General features: G+C 43.1%; 1 protein-coding gene and 1 long non-coding RNA gene across 21 annotated transcripts; one reads left to right on the top strand and one right to left on the bottom strand.

Moving 5' to 3' along the window:
• Positions 1-2,086: 2,086 nt before the first annotated feature.
• On the bottom strand, positions 2,087-27,639 carry mapta (microtubule-associated protein tau a). Of its 20 annotated transcripts, XM_069160034.1 has the most exons (18): positions 27,498-27,639; positions 19,268-19,406; positions 16,989-17,081; positions 16,250-16,309; positions 14,970-14,993; positions 12,696-12,724; positions 11,958-12,116; positions 11,589-11,655; positions 11,452-11,490; positions 10,980-11,233; positions 10,192-10,284; positions 9,586-9,678; positions 9,346-9,438; positions 8,255-8,347; positions 7,104-7,185; positions 5,039-5,145; positions 4,198-4,348; positions 2,404-2,495 (listed from the first exon to the last, which is right to left on the bottom strand). In XM_069160034.1, the coding sequence occupies exons 2-18, from the start codon at positions 19,386-19,388 to the stop codon at positions 2,491-2,493; spliced, it is 1,563 nt and encodes a 520-aa protein (XP_069016135.1). In that variant the 5' UTR covers positions 19,389-19,406; positions 27,498-27,639; the 3' UTR covers positions 2,404-2,490. The 20 variants fall into 20 exon arrangements, with proteins under 20 accessions (XP_069016133.1, XP_069016132.1, XP_069016141.1 ...); XM_069160032.1 differs by lacking the exon at positions 4,198-4,348 and having other exon boundaries at positions 2,087-2,495; positions 14,970-14,990; positions 27,498-27,634; XM_069160031.1 differs by lacking the exon at positions 4,198-4,348 and having other exon boundaries at positions 2,087-2,495; positions 27,498-27,634.
• On the top strand, positions 5,748-26,601 carry LOC138204659 (uncharacterized). Its single transcript, XR_011178812.1, has 3 exons — positions 5,748-6,019; positions 6,248-6,307; positions 25,966-26,601. It is a non-coding gene; the product is annotated as an uncharacterized lncRNA (long non-coding RNA).
• Positions 27,640-27,863: the final 224 nt, after the last annotated feature.

Consider the following 27,863-nt stretch of genomic DNA (forward strand, 5'->3'; position numbering starts at 1 on the left):
CCCTCTCCACCCCCCCTCTCCACCCCCCTCTCCACCCCCTCCCTCCCCCCCTCATACGTGAAGCGCATTTACAATGGAGCAGTAAAACCAAAAAGTTGAACACTGACAGTAGCAGGCACAATACAAATGTTCCTTCATATCAAATACACGTCATCTATCCACAGAATACGATTAGAAAACTGAGCCCAACACAAACCAAAGTTTTCTACGCTAGCTGTTCTGGTTTTTCTAATCCAGGTTACGACCTGTCGACTACGTTCGGAGGGAACGAGGCCGCCGAGAGGCCCGAGCGTCCGGCCGTCTGCCGGAGGACGACTCGGCTGCTGAGAGACCGAAGGATGGATCGTATTTATTTCTGATGAACTCCAGACGTTCCTTCAGAGACGATTCACGTTCACACCTCACCTGGTTATTAACCCTATGCTAACAACTAGCATACCTAGGCTAACATTTAGCATCCATAGGCTAGTTATTAGCATATCTAGGCTTACAAGTAGCATCCATAGGCTAGTTATTAGCATATCTAGGCTAACAAGTAGCATATCTAGGCTAACAAGTAGCATCCATAGGCTAGTTATTAGCATATCTAGGCTAACAAGTAGCATCCATTGGCTAGTTATTAGCATATCTAGGCTTACAAGTAGCATCCATAGGCTAGTTATTAGCATATCTAGGCTAGCAAGTAGCATATCTAGGCTAACAAGTAGCATCCATAGGCTAGTTATTAGCATATCTAGGCTAGTTAGTAGTCACTAACAAGTAGCATCCATAGGCTAGTTATTAGCATATCTAGGCTAGTTAGTAGTCACTAACAAGTAGCATCCATAGGCTAGTTATTAGCATATCTAGGCTAACAAGTAGCATATCTAGGCTAACAAGTAGCATCCATAGGCTAGTTATTAGCATATCTAGGCTAGTTAGTAGTCACTAACAAGTAGCATCCATAGGCTAGTTATTAGCATATCTAGGCTAGTTAGTAATCACTAACAAGTAGCATCCATAGGCTAGTTATTAGCATATCTAGGCTAACAAGTAGCATATCTAGGCAAACGACTAGCATTCCTAGGATAGCAAAAAGCATCCATTGGTTAGCCGCTAGCCTCCTCACTGTAATCACTAGCATTCCTGGGCTAGTAACTTGCATCTGTAAAGCAGCCGTTAGCATCCGTCCCAGAGCTGCTCTGGATCAGCCTCGGGACACTCGGGACTACAGCAAAGATGCTAGTAGTTAGCACAAGGGATGCTAGTGATGCTAATAGTCCTTCTTGGGGAACATTTAAAAAATAGTTTATGTAATAAGTTTTATCAGAAAAATTAGAAAAGTTATGTCTCAAGACAAACTGTTTGTGTTTGTGCTTCGTGGTTTAAATGTTTTAAATGTCTTCACTGCTGTTTTGAGGTTATAAACAAATAAATGTTCCCTGAGAAGGTTGAAGGTTCGTCAGCCAGCTGAGCTACAAAATATTCATCTCTGAATTAAAACGTGAGCTCGTGTCATCAGAAGAAATAAATCCTGTCGGGTCCTTCGGCCGGCCGATATAAAACCGGAGACCTCCCGCCGCCTCCTCCCGCCGCCTCCTCCGGCCTCTCCGCGGCCTTCATCTCCTGCCGTCGCCCCCTACAGGAGCTGGAGGTGCAGCGCATGTCGGGACGACACAAAGCAACAAAACAAAAACCAGCAGATTTATTTTCTTCCGCTTCGATGAGAAACTTGCTCCGTTTTCTTTCTTCTCTGACGGTTCCTCTCCTTCGTTAAACTCGTTCCTTCAGCGACTAACTGGACTTCAACAGTCTGCAATTTTTTTATCAAAAAGAAAAACACCAACCTGACCGGGGACACTGAGAAGATCTAATGTTTCTAAGAGGGTTTACAGTCAATGTGACGGGAAACCAAGTCTTCAACGACGTCACATTTGTACTTTTTTTACCGGGACGTGTACGAAGGTAAAATCACCATATTTTTTTGCTCTGCTTCGACTCTTCAAGGGACGCTTACAAAAGGTTGAAATGAAAGTAAGTACGAGATCAAAGACCACAGAGAGAAGTGAAACACGTTGTCGGCCGACTCGTTAATCTGTGGTTTTGGTTTTGTTTTAGTTTTTTTTACTCTAATCGTAACGAACGCTTCTCAAAGGTTAGTGGAGGACAAACGGTGACGGGAGGCTAAAAAAAGTCCTGTGAGAAGAACGAGGAAGACGTCACAACTCCTCTACGTGTGTCGTGTGTGGGTTTTTTTTTTTTTTTTTTCCTTTTTGTTTTCGAAGATGGAGGGTGGAGCGTAGCGGTCGGGGTTGCGTTCACAAGCCTTGCTTGGCCAGCGAGGCGGACACCTGGTCGGCCAGCGTGGACAGCTGCGGAGAGTCGGCCATGTTGATGCTGCCGGAGGAGGACACGGTGCTGAGCTGGTGGGGGGAGTCTTCCAAGGACACGATCTCGGCGCCGTGGTCGGTGCGCGCCTTGGCGGACTCGCGGAAGCTCAGTTTGTGGCTCTCAATCTGCGGCGGGGGAGATCGGAGAGGGTGGAGGTCAAGGGAGATGATGCACGTTTCATTTTACTAAAATGCTAACCATGTTGCCAAAAGGAAGTGGACACGCTTACAGTTTCCCAACCTGAGGGTCGAGACCCCCCGGGCGGGGTTTTAGGCGAGCGTCAACCAACCTTGACGTCGCCCGTTATTTTGTGAACGGACGTTTTGAAGCCTCGAAGTTTGCAATCTTGCATTAGGAGCCAGAAGTGACCATATTTGGACAAACTGGGGGAGGAGCAAGCTGTGGATCTGACTCTCTGATTGGAAACCCGAACGACACGAAGCCACGGCCACAAAAATACTGCTTCTCTTTAAGGTCTAATATCTAATTAATCACGGGAACATGACGTCCCGCCTACTGATAGCTGAAACCTGACTGCACTACAGGCCTGTCAATCAATCCCCCAAAAACACGTCTTTTTGAAGCTTATTTTCTAATTAATAACGGGTTTATTTTCAGATTTACCGCCAAAAAACATAATAAAATGGAGCGACTGAACAAAACCAAAAACAAGTTATGGAAAAAAAATTGATTGACTTTGAGAGTCTATGGAGCCAAGCCTTTTTGTTTTTTGCAGCCAGCCTCTAGTGGCCCTTGGTGGTAATGCACTTTGTCATGTTTTCTCACTTTCTTTAATTTGACCTCCTTTAACGTTGGCGTGTCCAACGTTCTGCTCGCTGGGCAATAAAACGCAGCAAAAAAATTATTAATGGTTCTTCAGGATATCTTAAAAAAAAGTTCTTGAGTTAAGTAACCTTACCTTGCGGGACTTTTACATATATATAAACGTTCATTATGTCAAATGAAACAGGTTCACACAATAATTAAATTGTGCGGTTCCTCTGAGAGTTTCCAAATGTCCTGCGACCAAATGCATCAAATTCTGATCATAAAATGAGTCATTTCAAAGAGGTTATAATTTATCAATTATCTTATTTTATATCAATAAATTTAGGCCTTAATGTTCTCACTAATCTTCTGTCATGATTTGATGTGTGAGCGATTAAACTGCTTCCAATGTGGGATTAAAAAAGAGTCTATTAAAACATGAAGAAGCAGCACTGGTTCAGGCTGAAGAGCGCCCTCTGCTGGGAAACAGCTGTACATACTGGAACTGTGTGACAAAGCAGCCAGATTACAAACCGGGTATCCTTAAATTAGCTGTCACTTTGTTTTGGGGTTTTTTCTGCAGGCACTGCCAGATCAAATATATATATATAATATATATAAAATGCATTTTGTAAAAGTTTCACCAAGAACAACCTAAATTTCTGGATGAATTAATGCATTTTTTCACATTAATTAAATCTTTATTTTCAAAATTATTATGATTTAAAAAAGGAAAATGTGCATTACATCTAAATTTGCAGCTAAAAAGAGACAATAATGCATTTTTTTAGACCTGAGACTGACAGACTGACATGTTTAATCTTATATGGGTTCACTGTGTTCGAGTGTCTACATACCTTTGGCTGCATATCACAGCTATTGTTGGCGTCTGTTGTGTTAATAATGTTGTTAATTAGGGATTCAATATTATACTGAGTTAAAATGTCAGTATTTTTTTTATGCATTTCACTTTTTATACTCAGATAAAACAGAATATTATAGCGACACAAACCCGACTATAAAAGCTGTTGTTTGTTGCATGCGCTCGTTGATACTTACAGGAGTCCTCAATCTTTATGAGGGGGTTCGTCAGGATGGGTTTGATGGGGTCTGAAGGGACAGTCTGAGGTGACTGAGGGGGAGTGACAGCAGGGGAGGGGATGGAGGGGCTGTCTGAGGTGCTCCCCTCTCCTTCCTTTCCCTTCTCCCTCTACAGAGGAGCCCCCAGTCAGAAGATAATGACAAGGCATGCAAACAAAAAAATACACGTGATGGCTTCAACAGAAATAAAATAAATAAATAAATGCAACACAACATGTGAAAAATGAAACAAAATGATGACTGCAAACTGATAATTTAAAATGAAGTGAAAATCAGCTGGATGGAGAAGCTTGAACGAAGGAGGGAGAAGTGATGTCGCAGGCTCAGCTGGTTTTTCTGGTTAATATCAGTGGAGATGAATCTAAGTTCATTTCACGAAAAATCAGATTCCTGTTTGTTTGTTTTTTCCTGAATGTTCTTGTTTTCAGCTCTCAGTCTTGCCTGCAGCCTTCCTTCGGCTGCATACGGCCCCAACAAACCTCCGTGAAGAGGAGAGGGCCTGACAGGCGACACCCAGGGAAAAATTAGTGTATGAATTTATTACTATAGGATTTATTAGGTGTTTTACAGCTGGACACACGAGAGACTGAGTCAAACGGAAACTGCGAAGGTGAGAGTTTAAAAGCGTTGCTGTTTCTGAAATTTTACCTTTTTCACACTTAAGGAATATATTAAAACATTTTATTCAAAATAAAACAGCTGAGCCGTGCAGCAGGTGGACTGTGATGGTACAAAGGAGGGCGTCAGCGCTCTGATCTGCTGTTGTTAACCGGCAGTGTGGTCGTGATGTTTTTTTTACCCTTTTCTGTCCGCCTCCGGGGACGTGGCCAATGTTGTCAAGAGAGCCGACTTTGGACTGAACTTTGAACTCCAGCTTCTCGTTTTTGATCTCAATATTTCCGCCGCCTGAAAAAAGAGCACAGTACAGTTTGTTTTAAAATGTGGATGGAGGCATTATTCTTTTCGATATTATAATAAAGATCAAGTATCAAAAATAAAAGCTTCATTCTGCAGAAAAAATGACCTGTGTGACATTATCATGACTACTTATATATACTTATTATACACATTTTTAGTTAAACACCTGAACTGTAAATGCAGCATCTTATCCATAATGTAAGTATTAGCTGTTATATTAGGTTTAAAACTAACCTATTATATCTTATATTGAGGGCCAGCTCATCCATCTCTTAGTTCTACTGCTACAGTCCAAGGGTGCTATATTTCTTAAACATTGACGTGTTTAATGTGGTTTTTTATTATTTTATTGGCTTGCTGTCTGTAATTGTGAAGTGATCTGGGACAATGTTACTTTACACTTTAAATAAAACTGCGACGAGCCGACGTTGTTGAGAAAAATCCAGCTTGAACTCAAAAGACTTGTTTTCTTTTATCGGTTTCTGCCTGTTTGAGGCGCGGGCTCCGACGTCATCACGTTTCTTACGTCGAGGCTCACGCCTGGGCCTTTGCGCATGTCCAAGTGCGTGCGCGTAGCGCGCGGTATTCGAGTGACGAAGCGACATCCGCGACGCAGTCAAACGTGTAAACCGCTGAATTATCGTTATTTTTGGTGTGAAACTAACGTGTGTTTGTACCGAGAGCGAGCTGAGCTTAAGTTAGCTGAAGTCACGGAAGTAAACTGGACTCAACACCGAACTTTACCGACTCCGGTGTTTCGGTTGACCGGCTGACTTCCGGCTGCTCGCTGTGACGGTTGGAAACACTGAATAAGTAAAATGTTGAAGATACCTGAACACAGACAGCAGCTCAGTACTGACAGGTTTGTTGCATGTTCATTATTTATTGTGTTTGTGGCATTTTTAAGACTTTTTAAAATGTGAACTTGAAGACTTCGTCGTCATTTTAAGGGCAAATAACTCCCGAGATTAACTTCAGGGTTTGTAAGGATGTGAAGTTAAACCCAGCAGTTCTCCATCTGTGGGTTTGTTCAGGGTTCAAAAATATATTTGTTTTAACTTTCTGTCTGCATTTATTTCAATTAAATGAGGTTTGGGGACTCGTCTCATCTGTGGACCTCCTAACAAGAGATGATGAACCACAAGAGTTGGTAAGTACTCATTAAAATCTTTAACAGTGTTTGTATGTTAAATTTCAGTTTTTAATGTAAAATGTTAATAGTACATTTATGTGAGATGTTTATTACTTTGGTAAAAGTACTGTAGGTGCTGAGGAGGTCACACTAAACTGATCCAGACTGTGATGCAATAGGCCCGTCACAATTATTACGTCATCACCTGACTGATCATTCGTCGTTTTGCATAATCCTTCGAATCGTTTCCGTTCACCTGCGTAAAAACAGCCGCATGAAACAGAAATGTCGGATTTCTACTTTGTTTTTCGAGGTTTAACTCCTCTCATTATGTTATTTCGCTGCACCTCCTCCTGCTGTAGTTTAATGGCACATCATGGACAATTAGCGCCATCGAATGTTAATCTGGAGATGTTTAACTTCAGATTTTTTGATCAACTGCGTCAATATTCCTGGGAACATTTTGGTTTTACTGCAGATGAAAAAGGGGAAATCTAATAACTAGGAGAAGGTGATTTGCAGCAAAAACGAGGTAGTTAAAGGTGCTAATTTATTTTAAAAAGCCTCTATGAATCCACAACCACAGTAAAAGACAATTAAATCAGGCACTGAAATTATTTGTATGACAATCAAATACAATTGTGCAATCATGACAGCTCAAAGATGTGATTTAAGGCTCTAAAAACTTAAAGTAAAGTGTCTTGCTCCATATTCTGTTCCCAAAGGAAATAATGAGATTATCGTCTTTTTGTTTTATTGATGTCTGTAGTTTTTTTTTTTTTTAATCACAGGATATTACAAATAACTATTTTACCTGGCTTGTAACGAATGTTGGATTTCGATCCACATTTGGCTTGAACGTTGCTCAGATCGATCTTTTTGTGCACAATTTGAATCTGCGGGGGACAAAACAGAGAGCAGAGACATGCGGTCGGTTGTAAATGCAGAGTGACGCGACCGGTCCACGTGAACTTAGCATGCAGCCACACGGAGGAATCGACCTTATAAACTGTCCTGTTAGTCTGTTTAAACCGCTACCAGGAAGAAGACGCGGATCCTAATGGCACACACGAGGACAGACTGGGTTAAGATGTTAAAGTGTTGAAGCACCACCTGAGGGCGGTGCAGCTGTTATTTAAAGATATAATGCATCTCCTGCACTCTGTAACATGCACTGCTCATGTTGATCGCAGATTAAAAAGCCATATTTCTCAGCCGTGCTCCACAATGCCAGAATAGATGACCTCATCTCGGGGTCGCTCGTCTCCGAACACAAAGTGCTCAGTCTCTGAGCTGAGGTCACCTCGGTGTTGATGACAGCAGGCACAGTTGGGTGGCGCGGACAGAGACTCTTTGTTACCGCTGCAGAGACTCCTTCTCCTTTTCTTTTTTTTTTTTTTAATGGTACAATTAGTTCACTTAACCGTGAGAGAATTAAAAGATTTCTGTTTGTAAAAATGTGACTTAAAAACAACAACAACAACAACAACAACAAATCCACATAGAGGATTCATGCACGTTGGGTTTCTTTTAGGGGGCCAGTTTGGGTAGAACAGACTTTTTGATCACAATCAAAACCGACAAGCACAGATTCAAGCACAGTTATCAGGCTTAGATTAGACCATGAGCATGACATAACACAGTGGAGTCACTGCGAGCACTAAACCATGGCTGCACACTTCAGAGAAAACCCAGTGATAGGAAAAAAATGTAGTTTAGTGCTACTCTAGTTTCCAGTATGAAATGCTCATGACTGTTCATAAGTTCAGTGATAAAACTGTTAATAGGAGGTGTTAACGGGTCTGAGTGTCGGGAGTATCGAGGTCAGGAGGAAACGGGTTGGACACAGACGACACACTTCGTGCCCCTTTGTGAGGATGCATTCAGCAGAAGCACGACGAAGGGTTTTTTGGCAGCAGCTGCATACCTGCAGCTTGCCACGGGCACCCTCCCTTTTCTACTCACATTGCCACCACCGGGTACATGTTTTATATTATCTTTGGAGCCACACCGGGACTGCACATTGCTTAAGTCCAGCTTCTTATCAAGAATTTGTACCTGGAAAGTTGAAAACACTGTTATCCTGGAGGAATCAACAGCAGTGGAGCTGCGAATGAGGACCGTTTGCTGGAGAGGAAATTAGATGGTGGAGGCTCAGGGGAGTGAGATGTGACCAGGGGACGTGGCTGATTAAAGAGGACAGGGGAAGATCTGTTTTTAACAAGCATTGGTGTGAGGATCATGACCGCAGAGATACTCGGGACTCTCGTGAGGAGGAGATGCCTTCATATCAACATTGGTACATGTTTCTTATGGCCCTGTGGAGCCGTTAAAATCAGATCAATTATGTCAGAGGTTCTCAAACTGTGAGGGAGAAACGCAAGGATAAGATGGTGTTCCATCATTTCACTTTAAAGCACACTATAACGGATCATAAAACTAAAAATACCAATTAATAAAATTACAAAATAAAATTTGATTCTTCAAAAATGGATTAAAAAACTGTTTTTTCCTGCCCTTGTTGAAGTTGTACTTCTCAGAGTAAAGTCGAAGTCAATTGGGAATTAATGACTATAAATCGAGTTCAGAAATCAATCAAAAAAGACTTTTAACGCCAAACTTGCCTGAAAAATCATCAGATTTTAAAGTTTTCTTCTGTCTCAGTAATCCAGTGATAGTTGTCTGGACATTAATGGGTGCAGCGCAAACAGGAACTGCTGATAGTTAATTCGGCTGCTGTTAATTGTGCCAATTTTGACAAATTGTTAATAAATGTAAGCTAAAAAAAAAAAAAAAAAAAAGTTAGCTCACCGTATCCATGGCAACACTGTACTTCCTGTTTACGTCACCCAAAAAGCACCGAGAACCCTGAGAAGTGCAGTTCCAAAACTTAACGCCCCGATCGTCTCCCAAACGGTTCTGACTTTGAAAACCTGAAGTATTTCGACCCGGATGAGCAAAAGACCACTTTTCTGTTTTTGCCGAGAGGGTTCGATGATCATAACTGCAGAGATACTCAAGACTTGGTGTCGAGTTTCATCCCTTAAGTTACTCACATTGCCGCCACCGGGTGCATGTTTCACATTGTCTTTGGAGCCACACTTAGACTGGACTTTACTATAGTCCAGCTTCTGATCAAGGATTTCAACCTGGAAAAGTGTGAAGGGGAAGAGACGGTTATCCTTTGAGTCACAGAGCTGAAGAGTGATGCACTAACTAATAACTTAGCTGTACTGTCTATATATCTCGTGCAATTATTAAAAAAATGAAAGTCAAAACACCAGCACGTCGCTCACCTTTCCTCCACCGGGCGTGTGCTTTAAGTTGTCCTTAGAGCCACAGCGAGACTGGACGTTACCCAGTTCCACCTTCTTATCGAGGATTTGCACCTGCAAAGTGCGAGAAGAAATAGAGGAATTAAAATGAGCAGAGCTGCAGGAGGGGGAGGTTGGACATGAGGAAGTCAGATGTTAAAGGGGATGAGAACTACACATGTGGACTGGACTCACTGGGATAAAGCTGCCATCTGTAACTCTGTATGTTTGTGATGCTACTGGGCTGTTTTCTAATGACTTTATGAGGTGCGATCAAAAAAATTCACAGGCCGTCTTTCAAGACAGGATAAAAAAAACAAATAACTAATAAAATGTTCCAGATGCCAGCTTTAATGCTTTAAAACAGTTTTCTTCAGGCTGAGTGGACCTGGAGCTATTAGTTGATCTTATTAGTGATAATTGAGCAGGCTGTGACTGTACAGCCGACTCCATCTTTCTGATCATGTATTTTAATATAAAGATCACTTACAGGAGAGCACTTTATTTATTTATTTTACCAAAAGTTGGTTTCGATGATCATAACTGCAGAGATACTCAAGGTGTTGAGTTCATCCCTCAGTTACTCACATTGCCTCCACCGGGTGCATGTTTCACATTGTCTTTGGAGCCACACTTAGACTGGACTTTACTATAGTCCAGCTTCTGATCAAGGATTTCAACCTGGAAGGATGAAAACGCCAGCTTTTAGATTCAGAGTGCAGACGACGGTTTGACACGCGAGCTGTGAAAGCCATGCAACTTTAAATACTTTTAACCGTGCATTGGTCTTAAAAGTCATTTGGTTTTATTGCCTCTCTTTTACTTCAGCAGTCGAATACGCAAAACAGGAAGGAAAAAAACCCACAGAACATCTGTACCGGTTTTGTTTTTCCGGCTTATCGTCTCTGACTGTATCAGGATCAAGACTTTTTCTCTAGTTTAAACTGGTTTTTATTTTTACTTAAATTATTTTTATTTTGTTCCATAAATATCACAACACATGATCCTCTCAGTTTCATCAGTTAAATATCTGACACGTGACTGCAGCCTGAATAAAATTAGACCAAAGAATTGCAGTGCTTTTAATACTAAAATAGACCCCCTAGTACCACACACACACACACACACACACACACACACACACACACTAGACACTGTACTGCACTGCACACATCAGGATGTAGATAGGAGTTTTAGTTCTCAGAGGCTCAGCTGAAAGATTCTGATTGGTTGATTTGAATGTCAGTGGGCGGGGCCAAATACTTTTTGTTTGTTGTTGTTGCTGTTTTTAGTAGATCCAAACGGATGCCCTTGTGAAAAGGGAAAAGGATTAAGAGAAGTGGAAGATGATATTAAGAGTCTCGGTGTCGGGTTACCTTTCCGCCTCCCGGCTGGTGTTTCATATTCTCCGTGGAGCCGATCTTGGACCTGACGTGTTTCAGGTCCGGCATCGGCGCCGCGGCGGCCAGAGGAGCCGGCGGGCGGCCCTTCAGCGAGCCCGGGGATTTGGGCGTGGAGCGCACCACCGCGATCTTCTTCACTTTGTTGGCCTCGGCCGCGGCCTTCGCAGCGAGCGCCTGGCTGGAGGGGGATTTGGGGGTTCCAGGGCTGCTCTGTCCGCTCTGGGCATCTTAAAACAATCGGACAGGAAACGGGTCAGGAGGGTTTTAAACGTGTCGAGTCCTGGACGTTCAGCGAGGAAAATAATAACGACGCAATCGCAATAATACCAAACTAACTAGGAGCTCTGCCGGCTAAAAGCTGACCAAGTTTGATCCAGGAGGAACCGGATCAGACTGTGGTATCGTGGCCATGCGCGACTAGTAGTGAGCGCTGCTGTTTTTTTACCTTTTTCAATTTTTGGAGTGGGGGGTTTCTTGGGACTAGCTGTATCACAAAAAATATGACACATCATAAGTAAGAAGTAATTAAATCTCACGCCTTCTCAAATCAATAAAATTCAACGTGAAGTGTTGGGTTCGTACCTGGTTGAGCTCCGGTTCTGACGGAGGTTTTGGCTCCTGGAGTTTGAGGCTTTGCACCTCCGACAGTCTGAAAAGCAACAACACGGCCCGACAGGAGTTCAGTGTTCAGCAGAGATGTTTGGCTTTTTACTTTGGAAAGCTGCTTTCGTTTTGTTGGCATTTAAGCGCAGTAATCACACAAATCTTGCAAATGAGCGTCAAACTGTGTTAAGTGAGGAATGGAGGAGGCTCGTGGTTGATGTCAGGTAGCAAACATGGAGGGATGCGTTCAAAACCGACTGAACGATAATCTGCGCCGAGCGTCAGTCAGTCGGTCCTTTTCACTGAGCTCAGGTCCAACCTCTGAGCTGGGTTCAGACCGGTACTTACTCCGGGCTGCCTGGGCCCCGGGCTGCTGCCGCCGCCGCCGCCAGCGGCTTTAACGGGGATCGAGCTGTGGCCGTTTCGGGACGGCGTGTGTGTTTTGACCGCCTTGGTGACTAGGGACGGTCTTTTAGGGGAAGAGGATGGCGCGGTGGCAGTTTGAGTCTTTTTCATGAGGAAGGAAAAAAATGAATGAAAAACAAAAAGTTCTAATGACAATGGCCGTAAAACAGAAGAGTGATTTAAACAAATGAAATGATTTTACTGAATGAAAATAATGTTCAAAGGATCGCTCTGTTTTTGTTTTTTACAACTGGGGTCTTGTTTTTGTAGTTTTTTCCATTTACTGTTTTAATGATGTACTTAAAATCCACACGACCACTAGAGGTCCCAGTCGGTGACATAAACACAGGTGGATTTAGGCCTTTTGAATGATCAGACAGGCTGTAAACAAGCTTATCCAGATAATATGAAGGGGCCAAATATTCACAAGAAAACTGTGCGTGTACAACTGGAGTCAGGTGGATGTTTTTGGGTAATATTTCACCATTTGGCTTCATTTTCTTCTCCAAATAATTCTGTCCAATCCGAAGCTGAATGATTGTGTTTATTGTTTTATATTAAAAAAAACGACTACAAAATGAATACCCAAGTTTTATTAAACCATTACGATCCTTTAACAGCATTATGATAAAAAAAAAAAAAAAATGACACATAACTTAAATAAAGCTCTTGGTCACATACCTTGTCTCCATTATCCATCTTTGCTTGAGCTACAGAAAGAAGAAAGAAGCAGACTTTAGATTTTCACCCTTTTTCTTTTAGACATTTAAAATCTAAATCTTTTATTTCTATCCACCCAAGTGCAATAAGTTAAGACTTCTGCTTCCCAGTGTGCCTAAACACATTCTCATGGACAAAAACAAACAAACTGACGTGACGTTGGGTACGCAGCATGCAACGTGGAAACCAAAACAGTGGCTTTCGTGGGCTGCATGACCGGCAGAGTGAGCAGAGATGGAGAGATGAAACCAAAAGTTAAAGTGGGGGGGGGGGAGGGAGGACAACAAGCTTCTCCTCGGGTCAAAGCTACCGTCCAGAGAAACAAAGTCGGAGGGAGAGTGCCGCATAACAGAGTAGAAGCTGCGTTGTAAATCAAACAAGTGGAAAGGAGTTAACTGAAGAGGACTGGTTTCTGAACTGGTGAACATGACAGCAAACAGACCTTTGAACACAGCGACCGGCACCAAAGACTTTCTGGCCACGGTGCTTTGGGAGGGTGTTTTCTGGAGCTCGGCGGTGCCGGCGGTCTGAGCCACACAGCTCCTCATCTCTGAGTCATTAGAAATGTCAGGCTTTGAACAGCTGGGCCGATGTACCGATGAGTCACTGCTGTTTTCAGCTGCCGTGTCGGATGGCAATTTGGTTAAAAGGCGATCCTTCTCAGAAATGTTCTGAATGCTGTTTGTGGGATGGAGGTCTTCTGAGAGACTTTGTGTGCGAGCGGCCTGCTCTGTTTCTAAAGGGGTAGTTTCGCTGCAGGACTTTGAAGCCGCTCCATCATCAGTCAGCGTGTCTTTTGGTTGTTCGGATGCGAGCTCCTCTCCCTGATTAACCCTAAAGCCTCTGTCTCCGATGGACGTCAGGTCCTCCAGAGCCGTGCTGCGGACTAACTGCGTCCCGGACAGATCGCTGATTTCAGTCAGGCACTCGGAGGCATCGAGGCTGATCGCCCTCAGAGCGTCCTCGGGGCTCCCCCTGCTGGCCTGCATGTCCCGTCGGATCTCCGACGTACACCCGAGGTCTTCAGAGGCCCATAAAGAGTCACTTAACCTCTTCCCACACTCTGCCACCGCCTTGTTTCCTGGGTCCGGAGAGCCGGAAGCTCCTATGAAGTCAACGCTCTTCTCGACGGCCACGTGCACAGCCGGCTGCGCGAATGCAAACTCGCTGTGGACTCCAGTAGAAGCCTTCACTAATTTATTTGGAAAGCAGATTAATGATGACAATTCACAGCACTTGTTTTTTCATCTCCCCATTGAAACCAAAAAAATAATTAAAAAAGTGAAGAAGTGAGGTCCACGAGGGATAATATAAGTTTTTCACAAACCAGAAAAAAAACACCAGAAAATGAGAGAGCTCCACCAGGTGATGATGCAAGACCACGAACTGAGAAGTGATTAATGGTGGAAACAAAACACAGGTTGGTTCAAAACCAAATGAGATGGAGATGGACAGTAATGCATCACAATGTGGTGACGAGAGATGATGCATTCCAGTGAACATAACGAACAGACCACTGAATGATGCATTTTCATAGTAAAATAGGTCATTAAATAATAGTCATATAGTCAATAATCATTGTGATAGGAGGTCTTCCTGATCAGATCCTAAAAGTGTAAAATAATACATCCCTTCTCCAAAAAAAAAAGTGTATGTATACAGGTCTGAGTGTGTAAACAAAATACTTATAGATTTATACAATGTATAATTATCCATCCAATAATAAATTAACACATTATATACAACTATTTGTGTATTATTATTATTATTAATATATTTGCTTAAATCAATAATTTATTAATTTGAATAAAAAAAAAGTCTTTAAATCAATATATTTGACAATTCATCGTTTGATTTACATATTCTGGCATTAATTAATGATAAAATTGCACTTTAAACTTGACAATTCTATTAAAAACACTTTTAAATGTAAACAGTGAGAACGTTTCCCTTAATGAGGGTGTAAAATTAGTTTGTGATGCCATTTAAAACTTATTTAGGGACACATTAAGGAAATAGAATTACAAATCTGTACATTTAATGAAATTTTTAAAGTTTATTAAAGCGTCATTTAAATGCAAGTTTAATGTCATAAATAAAACGGACTACAGAGAACAGCTTCTTCCCTTCCGGGTCACTTTTCTGTCCACCTGGACTCATGGGTGTATTCATATCTATCTCCTGCAGTAAATAAATACACTCTGAGTGCCATCAATAAAACATCCAGTAGCCTACCTGTTGGAGCTGCTCCTCCTGCTGCTGATTGGACATGAAGAGACGGACAGGAAAAGACATGAGAGCAGAGTCAGTAATGAGTTTCTGTCATTCTTAAGCGATTATTGCACTCAGCCACTGCAAAGGAATCGATAGAAGCTCTCACACACACACGCACACAGCATGTCCTCCATTAATGCACAAAGCCCACAGCAAATAAAAGTTAGGCATCGTTCAATTAAAACATCATTTAAAAGCGTAAGGGAGCAAAGGCACACAGAGGTTTGTATTTTAATCCTGCATGGTGCAGCTGTACCACATAAAGTTGGTGCTCCACGTGGTTCTTCAGCTGTTTCTAACATTATTGTGGCGTCTGTTCAACAGATCACAGGAGTCTTAAATCTGCCTGGACGTTCCTTTTAATCTGGAGGAGCCAGGACGAAACCATCTTTTTGTTAAAAAAGAAAAGAAAGGAGGACATCTTTGCCTCTCAAGTTTGCCAATGATCATGTTGCATGATAAAAAAAAAAAAAAGAAAAAGAGCAAAGCCAAAGATTAGATCACCCCCCAAAAAAACTCTTCCAATCACGAGGCTGAAAGAAACAGAATAAGCTTCATTTCACAATCAGAGCAAAAACAAGAGCAGCAGGCAGCTTCAGTCATAAAAACTTAGTCTGACACTTTGAAGAATGCACTCATCAGCTTTTTTTCTCATCCGAGCAGACTGATACCACTTTCATATCATTAAATATAAATATATAAACTATAACCGGCCAGTTTAGCATTAACACTGGAAACACGGGCAACAATTAGCGCGGCGCGCTCATGTTTTATTTGATTTATATGTACAAAAACTGAAATCAGTTAATAATAGTGTTAAATAACATCAGTGCTGTATTTAACCAGGGACTGAATGTGTTCGCTGCTCACATAAAAACAGCATGACAATAAGAGCATTTTAAACTCTTCTGTTCCCGACCAGCTGATATCAACCTTCTGTTAAACTCCACTGAGACAATGATTCATGATTAATTGATTGAGGGTAACTGGTGCTCGTCGCAGCCCTCTTCGATCTGAAAAAGGTCATTAATGAACTAATGTTAATTAGTGAGCTGTGGAGGTGCTGGTTGGTTTCAGATTTACCATACAGACATGACAGCGGTATCATTCCTCATCTAACTCAGCAAAAAGCCAATAAGTGTATTTCTCCTGCGGTCAAACTTTCTAAAGATGCTGAGCAAAACAAAATGGATGCACAAGCAGCCGAGAAGGAGGCGGGAGCTCCTCCACCGGAGGCGTACCGAGCTGCACCTCGTCTTCACACGCGGCTTCGACGCCTCCTTCCTCTGCAGACGCCTCGGCTGCGGAGATGAACGGATGTCAGTCGTTAAACTCTAATCTGATGCTTTCTCCGGGTTTACTCTGCTGAAGCTGCCGGCGTCGGCAGCGACAGGTCAGCTGTGGTGTTTTCTTATGTTTTTGCACTCAGGGAGCCGTTTAACAGATCAAGGAGGCTTTTCAACCTGCTGACCCTCCTTCCCTCTTCGCTTCGGACTAGCTGTCGCTCTCCATATTTATGATCAAAGCCCGTCTGCCCCAGAGTGGAGCTACTGTGGCTAATTCTTACAGGCACAAAGCGCCTGTACATTTTCCATGTCAGCCGCTGGTCTGCGATGCCACTTGTTCTCTGGGTAAGAGGCTCCCATTGCACCTTGCTCTTGGAAAACAACACAGCTGCATGTGTCCTCACTAGCGCCAGCTGGCTGTAAATATCAGGCACGCCGAGCAGCTTCAAAGCAGGAAAACTCAAACTTAAAATGAAGACGGGTTCGAGTTAGGAAGCAGAAAGAAAAACCACAAAGTAAAGATGAATGTTTCTCCAATTATATCTGAAACAAAAGAAAGTTATTACTTTAACCAAAAAAAAAAAAAAAAAAAAAGGAGAAATGAAGTGATAATTTGCACACAAACTAAAACATGCTAAGTGAGGGTTAAGCAGCGTTTCAGTCTTCATGAGGGGAGGAGTGCAGGCGGGCGTACCGGGCTGCACCGCGGCATCCACACGGCTGCTCGCCGGGTCACCGAGTTCAGACACAGATTTCACCCCGTTTTCACCGAGCGCCGCTTCGCTCTCTGTGAATCGAAGGTGAACCGGAGGTCAGACTGGAGGGAATCACAACAGACACACCGAGGAGACGAAGCAAAGCTGCATTTCTGTTCTTTTTTCTTTTCTTTTTTCTTTACATAACATTTCTAAAAGGAAGCTGTGAAGTAGAATTCAGAAAGGTTAAAAACATTTCTACTGTTATTCAAGTCCAGTTTCATGAAAGGTGCTTGCAGGTTTTTTAGTTTTTATTTTCAAGAAATAAGATGGACATTCATTCATAAGAGGAAATGATAAAACCCTAAAACACAACACGATGAGGACTCAATCAAATATCACACCGTGTGAGCAAATGCCTCGATTTTAAATAATGTGACCGTATTTTAGGAGTGATTTTGATGCTTGATCCAAATCTTGTAATTATGAAATAGTAAATTGTAATTGTGATTTTAAGATACAAAAATGTCTTGGTCACATAATCAGGAAATCTTTCTTGGTTATGAGAGTAAATTGAGATTATGAGATCACGATAATCTCTGGATTTCATAATCAAAAGATATTTCTCGTAATTATGAGTGTAAACTGAGATTAATTAAGAAAAAAACTGAGGTAGTAAATTATGAAAATCTTGATTTTGTAATTAGATGGTAAACTATGAGAATCTCTGGATCCTTCTCTTACTAAATTATTGAATCTTCATCTGATATTTATAAGATAGGAAGTCGACATTAAATTATGAGAATCTCCTAACGAGGAGATCCAGATCTTGTAATGATGTGACAGTCGACCATATTCACAAGATTAAGTCTCCAAAAATCATTTTCCTTTTGGACATTTTGGGAACAAACCTGAAACTTGGACTCTCCAGCCAAGAAGAAACTAAACCATCGACATTTCCTTCAAACTCGCTACAACCACACGGCTAACCTTCCCACTACAGACGCTACCCGGTCCAGACACTACGTCCGCTACCTAACGAGTCAGTCGGGTACTCACTCTGGGTTTCAGCGTTTACCTCTGCAGACGGACCCGAGACCGCACGCCACTTCCTGTTTGCACACGGGATGATGGGAAGTAGGAACGGGGAGAACGACTGCACTAACGAGGGCTGTAAACTGGGGAAAGCTAGGCTACGTACTAATTGGCCGTACGGTTGATTAGGATAAAAAAAAGAAAGGGAGAAAACACACTGCTGATCGGCCTGAAACTGATAATCAGCTACGAGCTGAACAATCTGTCGGCGCTGCAGCGATTTACTTTTACAGTCACAACAAACACGGAGCTTCGTTTGACCCCTTTATCTGCTTTGTTTTCACATTTCAGTCCTCAAATGTCTCTTCTTTTTTTTTTTAAAGTTTCATCTCTCTGCGCAGCATTAATGGCCTGATTGTTGATGGGCTGAATCGGGAGCGAACAGAGGCAGAAGATGGAGACAGGGCTCGTTCTCAGGGTCTGACCCAGATGCCTGGAAATACAGAGCAGCTCAGTGCAGCTGCGGTTCGGCACTCATGCAGCGCCAGTCGAGCACGTCTTGTATCCATTATGTAAAGAGAGACTGAAACAAAGAGCAGTTGAAACTCTGCACAGACTACAGGGACTCTCGGGGAAACTGGACATCTATATTCTCGTCGACCTTTAACCTGTGCAACTGTGATAATGATCTATTTCTATATTATCAATACGTCACAGGAGAAAACCTACATTATAATGGTTTATAAACATTTATTAAATGCTTATAAACTGCATCATATTTATATATTATGTTATGAAGTGGGCTCGGAAAACTGTACGCGTGTCAGCCAAAAAAAGACCAACTGTGTCATACAGTACACGAGCCATCATTGAGTAATGGTTTTATATACAGACACAGAAATGGATGCTGAGTCATCAATCTGACGAGACCGTCGTAACCAGGTCTCAATACAACGTGAATGAAAATAGGATTTTTTTTTTTTGGAGCGACGTCTCCATCGTCCGACTGATTTTGATCCTTTCAGTCGAGGTCAGAGGTCTCGGTGAGGAGCGCTGAAGCTCGTGGTGGGAAAGCGTCTCATCACCGAGACTTTACATTGCTTTTTTTCTTTTGTTTAGGTTTTAAGTGACCCTTCACGTGACCTCTCGTCTTTGTCCGGCCGGTTCATTTATGCCCCACATTCACTGAGAACACATCTCTCCGGCTGGCTGCGCCGCTCTGTTTGTGTTTCCCATGTCTGACCTTTCATTTTGGCGACGCCGTTCTCCTGGTGGTGCTGGTCGTTGATGGTCATGTTGGCTAAGGAGGCGCTCATGGTGTCTCCAGAACTGTAGCTGTTGGGGGCGTTGTTCATGTAGTCCATTGCCAGTCACGGGTCAGGCTGCAAAAAGAGCAAAAGTTACGACCGGTCAGGGGAACGTCGAAAAACGTCCTCCGGGGATCGTGTCACATTACGGATTTCCCGTGCACGGGACTTCGCGGACACTTCGTCTTCCGCCGTGCGAGAACCGAATCCGTCACCGCCAAATGTAAACAGACACTGAGTCGGTGAAAACCCGGTTATTTATGCATCCTGACGTGGGGTCTGCGTTTCATGTTACGGCCTCGCAGACAGAAATAGTCGCCTCTCTGGCCACGTGCAGCCGCCGTCCTCTCCGTGACCGGCTGCACTTCCTAAACAACCGCCCACTAACTGTGACTCCACCGGAGCAAATGTTTCAACAAGCGTCTCGTGGACCGCCACTTTTCAAGTCATTAGGACGCAGCTACTGCACAACAGGACCGGGGGAAGTAAAAGGTCCTGACGCGCTGCCTCAAACCAGCGAGATGTGAACTGCGTCAAATCACATTAAAAAAAGAAAGAGGGGGAAAAAAAAAAGAAGAGGATTACACATCAGATTAAAGCCAAACCAAAGTTACGTCAGCACTTTTCAGTTTGAATCATGTTTTTATTTTTTTCACTGTCCTCTCACACACACACACACACACACACACACACACACACGGTGAAGACAGCTTATGGTATAATCAGTCTCGGCATCCAAACTGCTCGTTCCGTGTCCTGTGGGTCGATGCAGATTTGGCAGATCCCGACCTTTTATTTTCAGCCTCATGCCCACTTTGTCACGTCAACATGACGCTTTAATCTCTCCGAGGGGTGCAGCGCTGCCTAAAGCCGGCACGGCCAAAAAACACGCAGGTCGTATCATTACGGCACCAAGTTGTAATGATAATGAATCAGAAAAATGCAAAAAAAAACTGCTGCCTCAATATTTGTGGTCCTCGGTGGTGGAAAGCGACAAAAAGCGTCTTTACTCGTGAATTTACTAAATGAAAGTTTTATTTACTCAGTAGTTTAACCGTCCTCGTGGTACTTTTTCCCCCTCATGTTTATTTGGCCGATATAGTTACTCGTTACGCTACAGGTTACGATTTTTACATTTTACAAATTCTATTATCAGCTTATATAATCATACAATTTCAGCTTTTGACCCCTGATTTATACAAACAAACAAAAATAAAAAAGCAGTGCCTACTTGGAGCTGGAAATACTCAGAGGTCCAAAAGACACATTTCCCCTTTCAGATTCTCATGAGATCATTTAAAAAAGGAAAAAGTAAATAATAGCAAAAACTGAAAATAGATTTGTCTTAGTTTTTCTTCGTTTCTCAAGTAAAAAAACTAAATCACCTCATGACCCTTCAGATTTCTCTCCGAAGCACCCTGAACTACTGCAACCTGTTCCTGTTGCACATAAACAGGGGAAGCAGTAACTTTCATAAGTATTCCCTGTTTACATCTGTAGATCAACATCAGCAGCTGTTCCACACGTTGTTGTGATTTCACCGTCGACCTGAAACTGGAGCAGAGAAACATCAGATTTTGGGTCCAATTTTGGGGGAACAGAAGACGCAGGGAGACAAATCAGTTCAGGTGGTTCGCAGCGAATGTTTTCCCCCTCATCTCTCAGCAGAAAAGGGACCCGAGTTCTTCCACCGCCGCTCCTCTCGAGGCTTTTCTTCAACAAGCGATGTGAACGGCACCTGATGCAACCGTCTCTTTACGAGCAGCAATGCCTAAACCGTTGCCGTGGTTACTCCACCCTATAAAACCCCATTCTAAAGGGGCTCTCGGCTCAGCTGTGTGACCTTCCCTCTGGGTTGCACCTTCCTACCTGCTGACCTGGGATGTTTGAACGGCACAAACGGCAGGTCCGCAGCTAAAAATAGTCCCCAATAAATAAATAAAACAACCTTTCAATACTTTTACTTATATTTGAAATGCAAAACTTGTACTTTTAATCAACCATATTTTTTACTCTTCTGCCATTTGTTGACTGTAAGAAAAATATAGAATAAAAGCAGTTTTGTGCTTTTAAAAAGAGCAAATCACCATTTAAAAAAAAGAAAAAAAGAGGAAGTCCCCATATATTGAAAATGGGAGAGTGTGCGTCTCATAGAAAGTCTAATGAATAGTGTACTGTCGGTCCTCACACACGGCTCCCGGACAAAACTCTCATTGTGGCGTCACACATGACAGAATCCAAACAAGGAGAACAGATCTGCACACTTGCCAACGCAGACAATCCCTCCGAGAGGCCGTTCACTCTGCATCCGGGAGCTCAGACAGTTGGAGAGCAAACAAACTCGGGGGGGCTGATAAGAACTGGATCCTTAAGCTGATAATCATACGCACGCAAGGAATGTGCACTAGTCTGATCATGACTATATTACGGGAGAAACATGGTTGTTTTAAAGTCTGAAGTCAAATTAAGGAGGGTTTTTTTTGGGATGGGGGGACTTTCTACCAAAAATTCACTTGGTGAAATCTCCAAAACGGAGTCTTTCTCTCTGTAAACTTCACAGCAGTCCCTCCCTCTGTGTGTTTGGAGGCGGGACCCTGTGGATGATTTGAATTGGAACAAAACACGCACACAAATTTCACCTGCCGCAGAAAAGGGGAAACTGACAGCCGTCTTTGTCGCAGCCTTGCGAAGGGGAAAAGGCCCAGAGGTTTGCTGATGCAGCTTGTTCCTCTCGGGGTTGTGTGAAAATGTAATCTTGGCACAGACCTTGGTCAACAGGGATGTTGACGCAGCTCCCAAGACGCAACGAGACGTGCAGCCCGAGACTGATCGTCCGCTCAAACTCAGCGTGGCAAAATTCAGAAATGTTGGTTTCTGTGAAGCAGAACATTTGATTTTTACACTGAAAGATCAGAGAAATGATTTCACTGATGTTATCTCGGTTCAGGTTTGAGTCTACAGATTAATTCATGTAGCCTCTTTTATAAACTGGAGGTTTGGAGTCACCAAGATGTGGGCATGTACAATAAGGGGGACGGTCAAACACAAAACTGCTAAGATGCCAAGGTGCATCATGGGAAATGTAGGAACCAACAGTCCAGATCATTGTGTGGTTCCTGCTTCTTAAATGTGAGGATGTTCTTCCTCAATAGACTGACGTTAACGGGACTAAACTTTCCTTCCTAAAATGTATATGTCAGTTTAGCAATCTGCGAATTATGTTCTTAAAGAAAAGGTTATTAATCTTTTGTTATATAGCAGCTTTCTGTGTAAACAAGTAACAGTTCATGACTCAATAACAATTGGTCATTTTTATTTAACCAAGTTAAAGCTTCTCAAATTTGAAGATTTGCCACTTTTTGGTGTCTCACATGATAAGAAACTGAATCTCTTTGGGTTATTTGGACAAATCCAGACCATGTTTAACAGATATGGTCTTTTTTTTAACAATTTTTTTTATTCTTTTACAGATTAATCAAAGAAATAGTCCACAAATATGTAGATAGTAAAAAAAAATAATGGCTAGTTGAACCCCTGAATGAGTCGATAGATTATTTTTACAACAGAATACACAGCAGAAAGCTAAAAAAAAAAATCGAAGACGTCCCATTTTCACTCCAAAGAACAAAAACAAAAGCTCCGGCTCATTGTCACGTCTTCAACCAAACCGAGGAGTTGTTCTGCTGCCGTGTTTCGGGCCCGCACGCTCACCGGCGCCGCTCGTAGCTCAGCCGAGAGACGAGGATGCTGCTCTCATGCTCGGCTGCCTCTGCATCCCTGACCTACTTTCCCGCATCGCTCTCTCCGTGTTCTCGCCCAGCCTCCAGCAGACACTCGCTGAATCTACCTTTTTCTTTTTTCTAATGTGGGCCCGGCCCTGCAGCGGGAGGAGGCTGAAGGTGGAGCTTCGTTTCCATTTTCTGCCCCTCCGACTGAGCGCTGGAGGGGAAACATCTTGCGGGGGGCGGGGAGGAGGGAGGGGCGGCCCGTACACAGCCTCCTGGTTTTAGTGTATTTTACCTCCAGGATGTCAACCACGCCCTGCTACCTCTCAACACATCCGCCTCGCAGTTCAACGCCGCTCCACCTTCCTAAAGCTAAATAACTGTCAAATCAACGCTGGACTTTCAGCTCCAGTTTTTAATTTTTTTTTTTTTTTAGAAGAGTTTAAGACGCACTGACATTGTTTTTTTCTTTTTTTAAAGCGACAATCCTGGAATTCAAAACGAGAAATTATTGTTGTGTTTTCATGGTGCAGAGCATTAAGTAATCAAACACTCCAGCTGCTGCATGTTTACTGTGTACACACACACACACACACACACACACACACACACACACACACACACACACACACACACACACACACACACACACACACGGGTTTCTAGTGGTGCAATGAGCCAAAGTCCTCCATCAGCATGGTGCCAATTAACTGCGTACCAAGAATTCGAAAGCTGCCGAGGCATTTCTCCTCCTCCTCTTTAACAAGACAAAAAAAAAAAAAAAAGACGTATAAGCAGCTTCTACTGGAAGATTTTTACAACTCTTGTCGGGTTTATCTTTTTCTCCTCGTGCACCTTTTAATGAATGCATACATGCAAAATGGAAAGTATTATTTCTGCTACAGGATAAGTCTGGGAATTACTTTTTGACTTTATAAGGTTATAAATCAAAAGTAAGACCACGAAGGGGATCAGATTAGGTCTGGCTCAAATGTTTTTTTTAAAAAGTGATTTTGTAAAATAAAATGTCAGAAAGTAGTGACAAAAATGTGCATCACAATTTCCCAAAGAAGATATTTAGTTTACCGTCATTTAAAAAAAAAGAAGACGCTATAAATCAACTTTTGCCATTCTGGCTTAAAAAAAAGAGACTTTCATGATTATTTGCTAAATCAGTAGCTCGGCTGAGTGTTTGAGCTCTCCGGTCAAACCCAGTAAATCTGAGTAATTTATATAAAAGCTCCTCCAGATGAGTGATTTAAGTGCCGGTTCTGCCAGCCTAATCTCCGCGGGTCGGGCCGGGTCGGTCCAACGCCAGGCCGGCCGGCCGGCTGGGTGCGGTCACTCTCTTGGACCGCAGCCTGCATGAACCAAATAGTCTGTCAAGTCTTTGCTAAATGGAGCACTTTAACGTGGATTCATTTCATAATGCCCGACGCTCGAGGCCACGCTGGGGAAGTCAATGACTCGATGCTGTTAGCGGACAAATTGACAGGAGTGATTATTTCATTTCAAGGGTGTGGACGTCAACCATCAGCCCGCATCTCTGAGGATGTCACATCACACACGCCTGCTCTCTAGATATTAGATTTACGATCAGCTGCTTTCATGAGATGCTGTGAATATGTGGCGGTTCGGTTTATTGATAACACTAATCCATTCGTTACGGGCCGAACGTCCTCTGTTGGTCCCGGTGGTTTGTACGACACAAACCTTTATCTAAAGAGATATTCAGTGTCTATTCAAAGACATTAAACTGTAAACATGGTCATAGTATTTGGATTATTTTCTTTTGTAAAACTACAACTAATATAAAAATACTCCATTACAAGTATTCAAAGACCTACATAGTCTAAAATCAGTCGCGGGAGACTGATTTTATTATTATTATTATTATTATTATTATTATTATTATTTGGTTGTTAATACTGATTTGCGTTACAAACTTCATTGTACAATGTCATTTGAAAACGACGCATGTTTACTAGCTAAAAGGTGCTATCAAGCTGCATCATGGGAAATATAGGCCCAAATGTTTGGGAATGTGAGTTAAGATTCCTACTAAAGACTTTAAGAAGTCAGGATGTTCTGCATCTTAATAGAAGTGCAATATGGAAATCGTGTCTTTAGCCGTGTTTCCAGTAAATTAAATGCTGCGAGTCCTCGACCAATCAGAGATGTCCAGCAGTAGAAGCCCCGCCCCTGAACTTTTTGGTAGTGAGAAAAGTTCCACCCCCTGATTTCGATTCTGGTCCCTGCAGTTTATTAACCGTTATTATTTTTATTGTTATTATTAACCACGGTCAGATCGACTCCTTTATTGTTTCCCTCGACAATAAATCAGTAAATCAATGAGCCCTTTGAGAGACAGTTAATTTTGATGACGGATCAATTGTTTTTCTGGTTGCAGCTTCTCAAATGTGAATATTTACCGGCTTCCCCCAGGTTTTCTATGAGCGCAAACTGAGCACACTTTTGGATTTGTGACTGTTGCCGATCATCAGAGAATATTTCACAATTTTTCAGACATTTTAGACGCTGAACAATCACACGAATATTAAAGGGAATAACTTCAAACTGTTTTCTTGACCGTTAACAAGACAGAAAACATTAAATAAAACATCTTTCATGCTATTAAATCAGATTATTTCAGTTTCCAGCTTCATTGTTCTAGTCCTGCTCAGACACCCAAACACACGTACAGACATTTTATATAGTTTTCTCCACTGCCTTTGTGGGTCATTCATGTCTAATAGATGCCCATCAGTTCTTTTATTTATTTATTTATTTTTTTTGGGGGGGGGGGGGGGGGTGCATACCATCTCGTCTCCCCGGTAACAACTCGCTGCAGAAACTTGTTGTCTTGTACGTGAACAACATGTCACCGTGATGTCTCTCATTGCTTTCAGCGGATCATCTGGCTGCTTTGGAAAAGCTCCCTGCTGCGGTTTACAGACTACACAACATGCCCGCTTCCTCCCCCCACCCTCATCATCATCATCATCATCATCATCATCATCATCATCACCACCACCAGTGAAAGCCATGAGGGATGGTGAAAGAGGTGTGTCCGAATGCGAGGACACGGAGGAGAGATCCACGCAGTTCATCAAACCCCACAGGTGAAGAAAAAAAAAAAAAAAAAAACATCGCGCTAAGCCCTATTGTTTGTTTTGGCGTGGAGGCTTTCAGGCACCGTCGGTGGATCAGACCGTGTCCGCTGACCCCGGGACCAGATTACCGAGCTGGCCCATATGTGTCACATAAGCAGCCTGGTTCATCGCGCTGGGAGCTGCGCGATGACAGCGGAGACGCAGACGTGCTCCGAAATGAAAAATGGGCTTGGCATTTGCACACACACACACACACACACACACACACACACACACACACACACACACACACACACACACACACACACACACACACACACGCAGGCAGGCACTGCATCATTCCTATTTTTTCCCCCTTTAGTATCTGTGGCTCTCTAAATAATGTAAGGATGGTGAAACAGGGGAGACAAGCACAGGAATCAATGAAATACTCTGCGGGGGGAGGAAAGGAGGTGGGTGAGGGGAGGGCTGTTTTTTCTTTTTTTTTTTGCATTGATTCAGATGCAGAAATGAAGCATGACAGAAGAAAGGAGTCCACGTACAGCAATGCTAGAAACCATTTAAGGTCCTCAGATGCAAGAAAGAAACGAAAGATCCAGAATAATGGGAAGGGGGGCGGGGGGGGGGGGCAGACTGGGTCCTTGTAAAAAAAATAAATCACACTCAACACACTGCAATAAAATCAGAAAGATACGCAATAAAAAGAAACGTCAGGGTTAATGTGAGAGAAATAAGCATCGTTGTCCTCCCGGGTCCTTGAATAATGAGATTATAAATATTGTGGCGGATTACAGCGCGCGAGGACAACATCCAAAGAGGGCTGAGACGAAAACAAGGACCTGCTCCGGAGGGCTGATGGAGGAGGGGGGACACGGGAATATATGCCGTTTTTAGTGGGGAGGTGACGGCTCCTCCAGGCTCGCAGCGATGATGGCTGCAAACGAAACCTGCTTTCTGTTTGTTGAGGATGAGCATCGATGAAGATGGAGGAGTCGCTGCACAATGAAAACGCGCGATTTTAAAAAGACAAAAAAGAAAAACCACGAGAAATAAACTGCTGCGTGAGACGAAATGCCCACAAACGATGCAAGGAAAGCGTCTATTATTATTTGTTCTGCTCGCGTGCACGATATTTCTATACGTGAAGCCGCTCAGAGGCCCAACCTCTCCCACCTCATGCAAAAAATATTAAGTGACAAGCCCGAATGCCGATGGAGAATTACGACGCGGTGTTGTTCCCGCACGTCGCTCGGACCGTCTCCGGTTGTGATTGCACCGGAGGACCGGATCGGTGGAAAGAAAGAGGAAATATCTCGGTCTTTTCTTACCTGAGTGCAGACAGCGGTGTCGTCTCTTCAGCGGACAAGTCGCTCACCGGGCACGCACGCACGCACACTCACACACACACACACACTCACACTCACACAAGCAAACACACGCGCAGCTTCTGGACGCAGTTGCAGCGGCAGGCCGGAGCGGGGCGCTGCGGAGGAGGAGCGCCGCCGCCTGGCCGTCCTGAAATGCAACCTGTGTGCTCACAACAGCCTCCAGTCCATCTGGTTTCATGCAGGGTGTAAACAAAGACCTGCAAACGCAGGGCACTTTCTCTTTTAGCAACACGGGTCACATGAAAAACTGTTTTAAAAAAACAGACCCAATGAAGCTCCGACGTGGTAATTCATCACACCGCTACG

The sequence above is a fragment of the Embiotoca jacksoni genome, unplaced genomic scaffold (assembly GCF_022577435.1).
Source record: "Embiotoca jacksoni isolate LCO1_2020_lvr unplaced genomic scaffold, fEmbJac1.0.p SCAF_26, whole genome shotgun sequence".
NCBI lineage: Eukaryota > Metazoa > Chordata > Actinopteri > Embiotocidae > Embiotoca > Embiotoca jacksoni.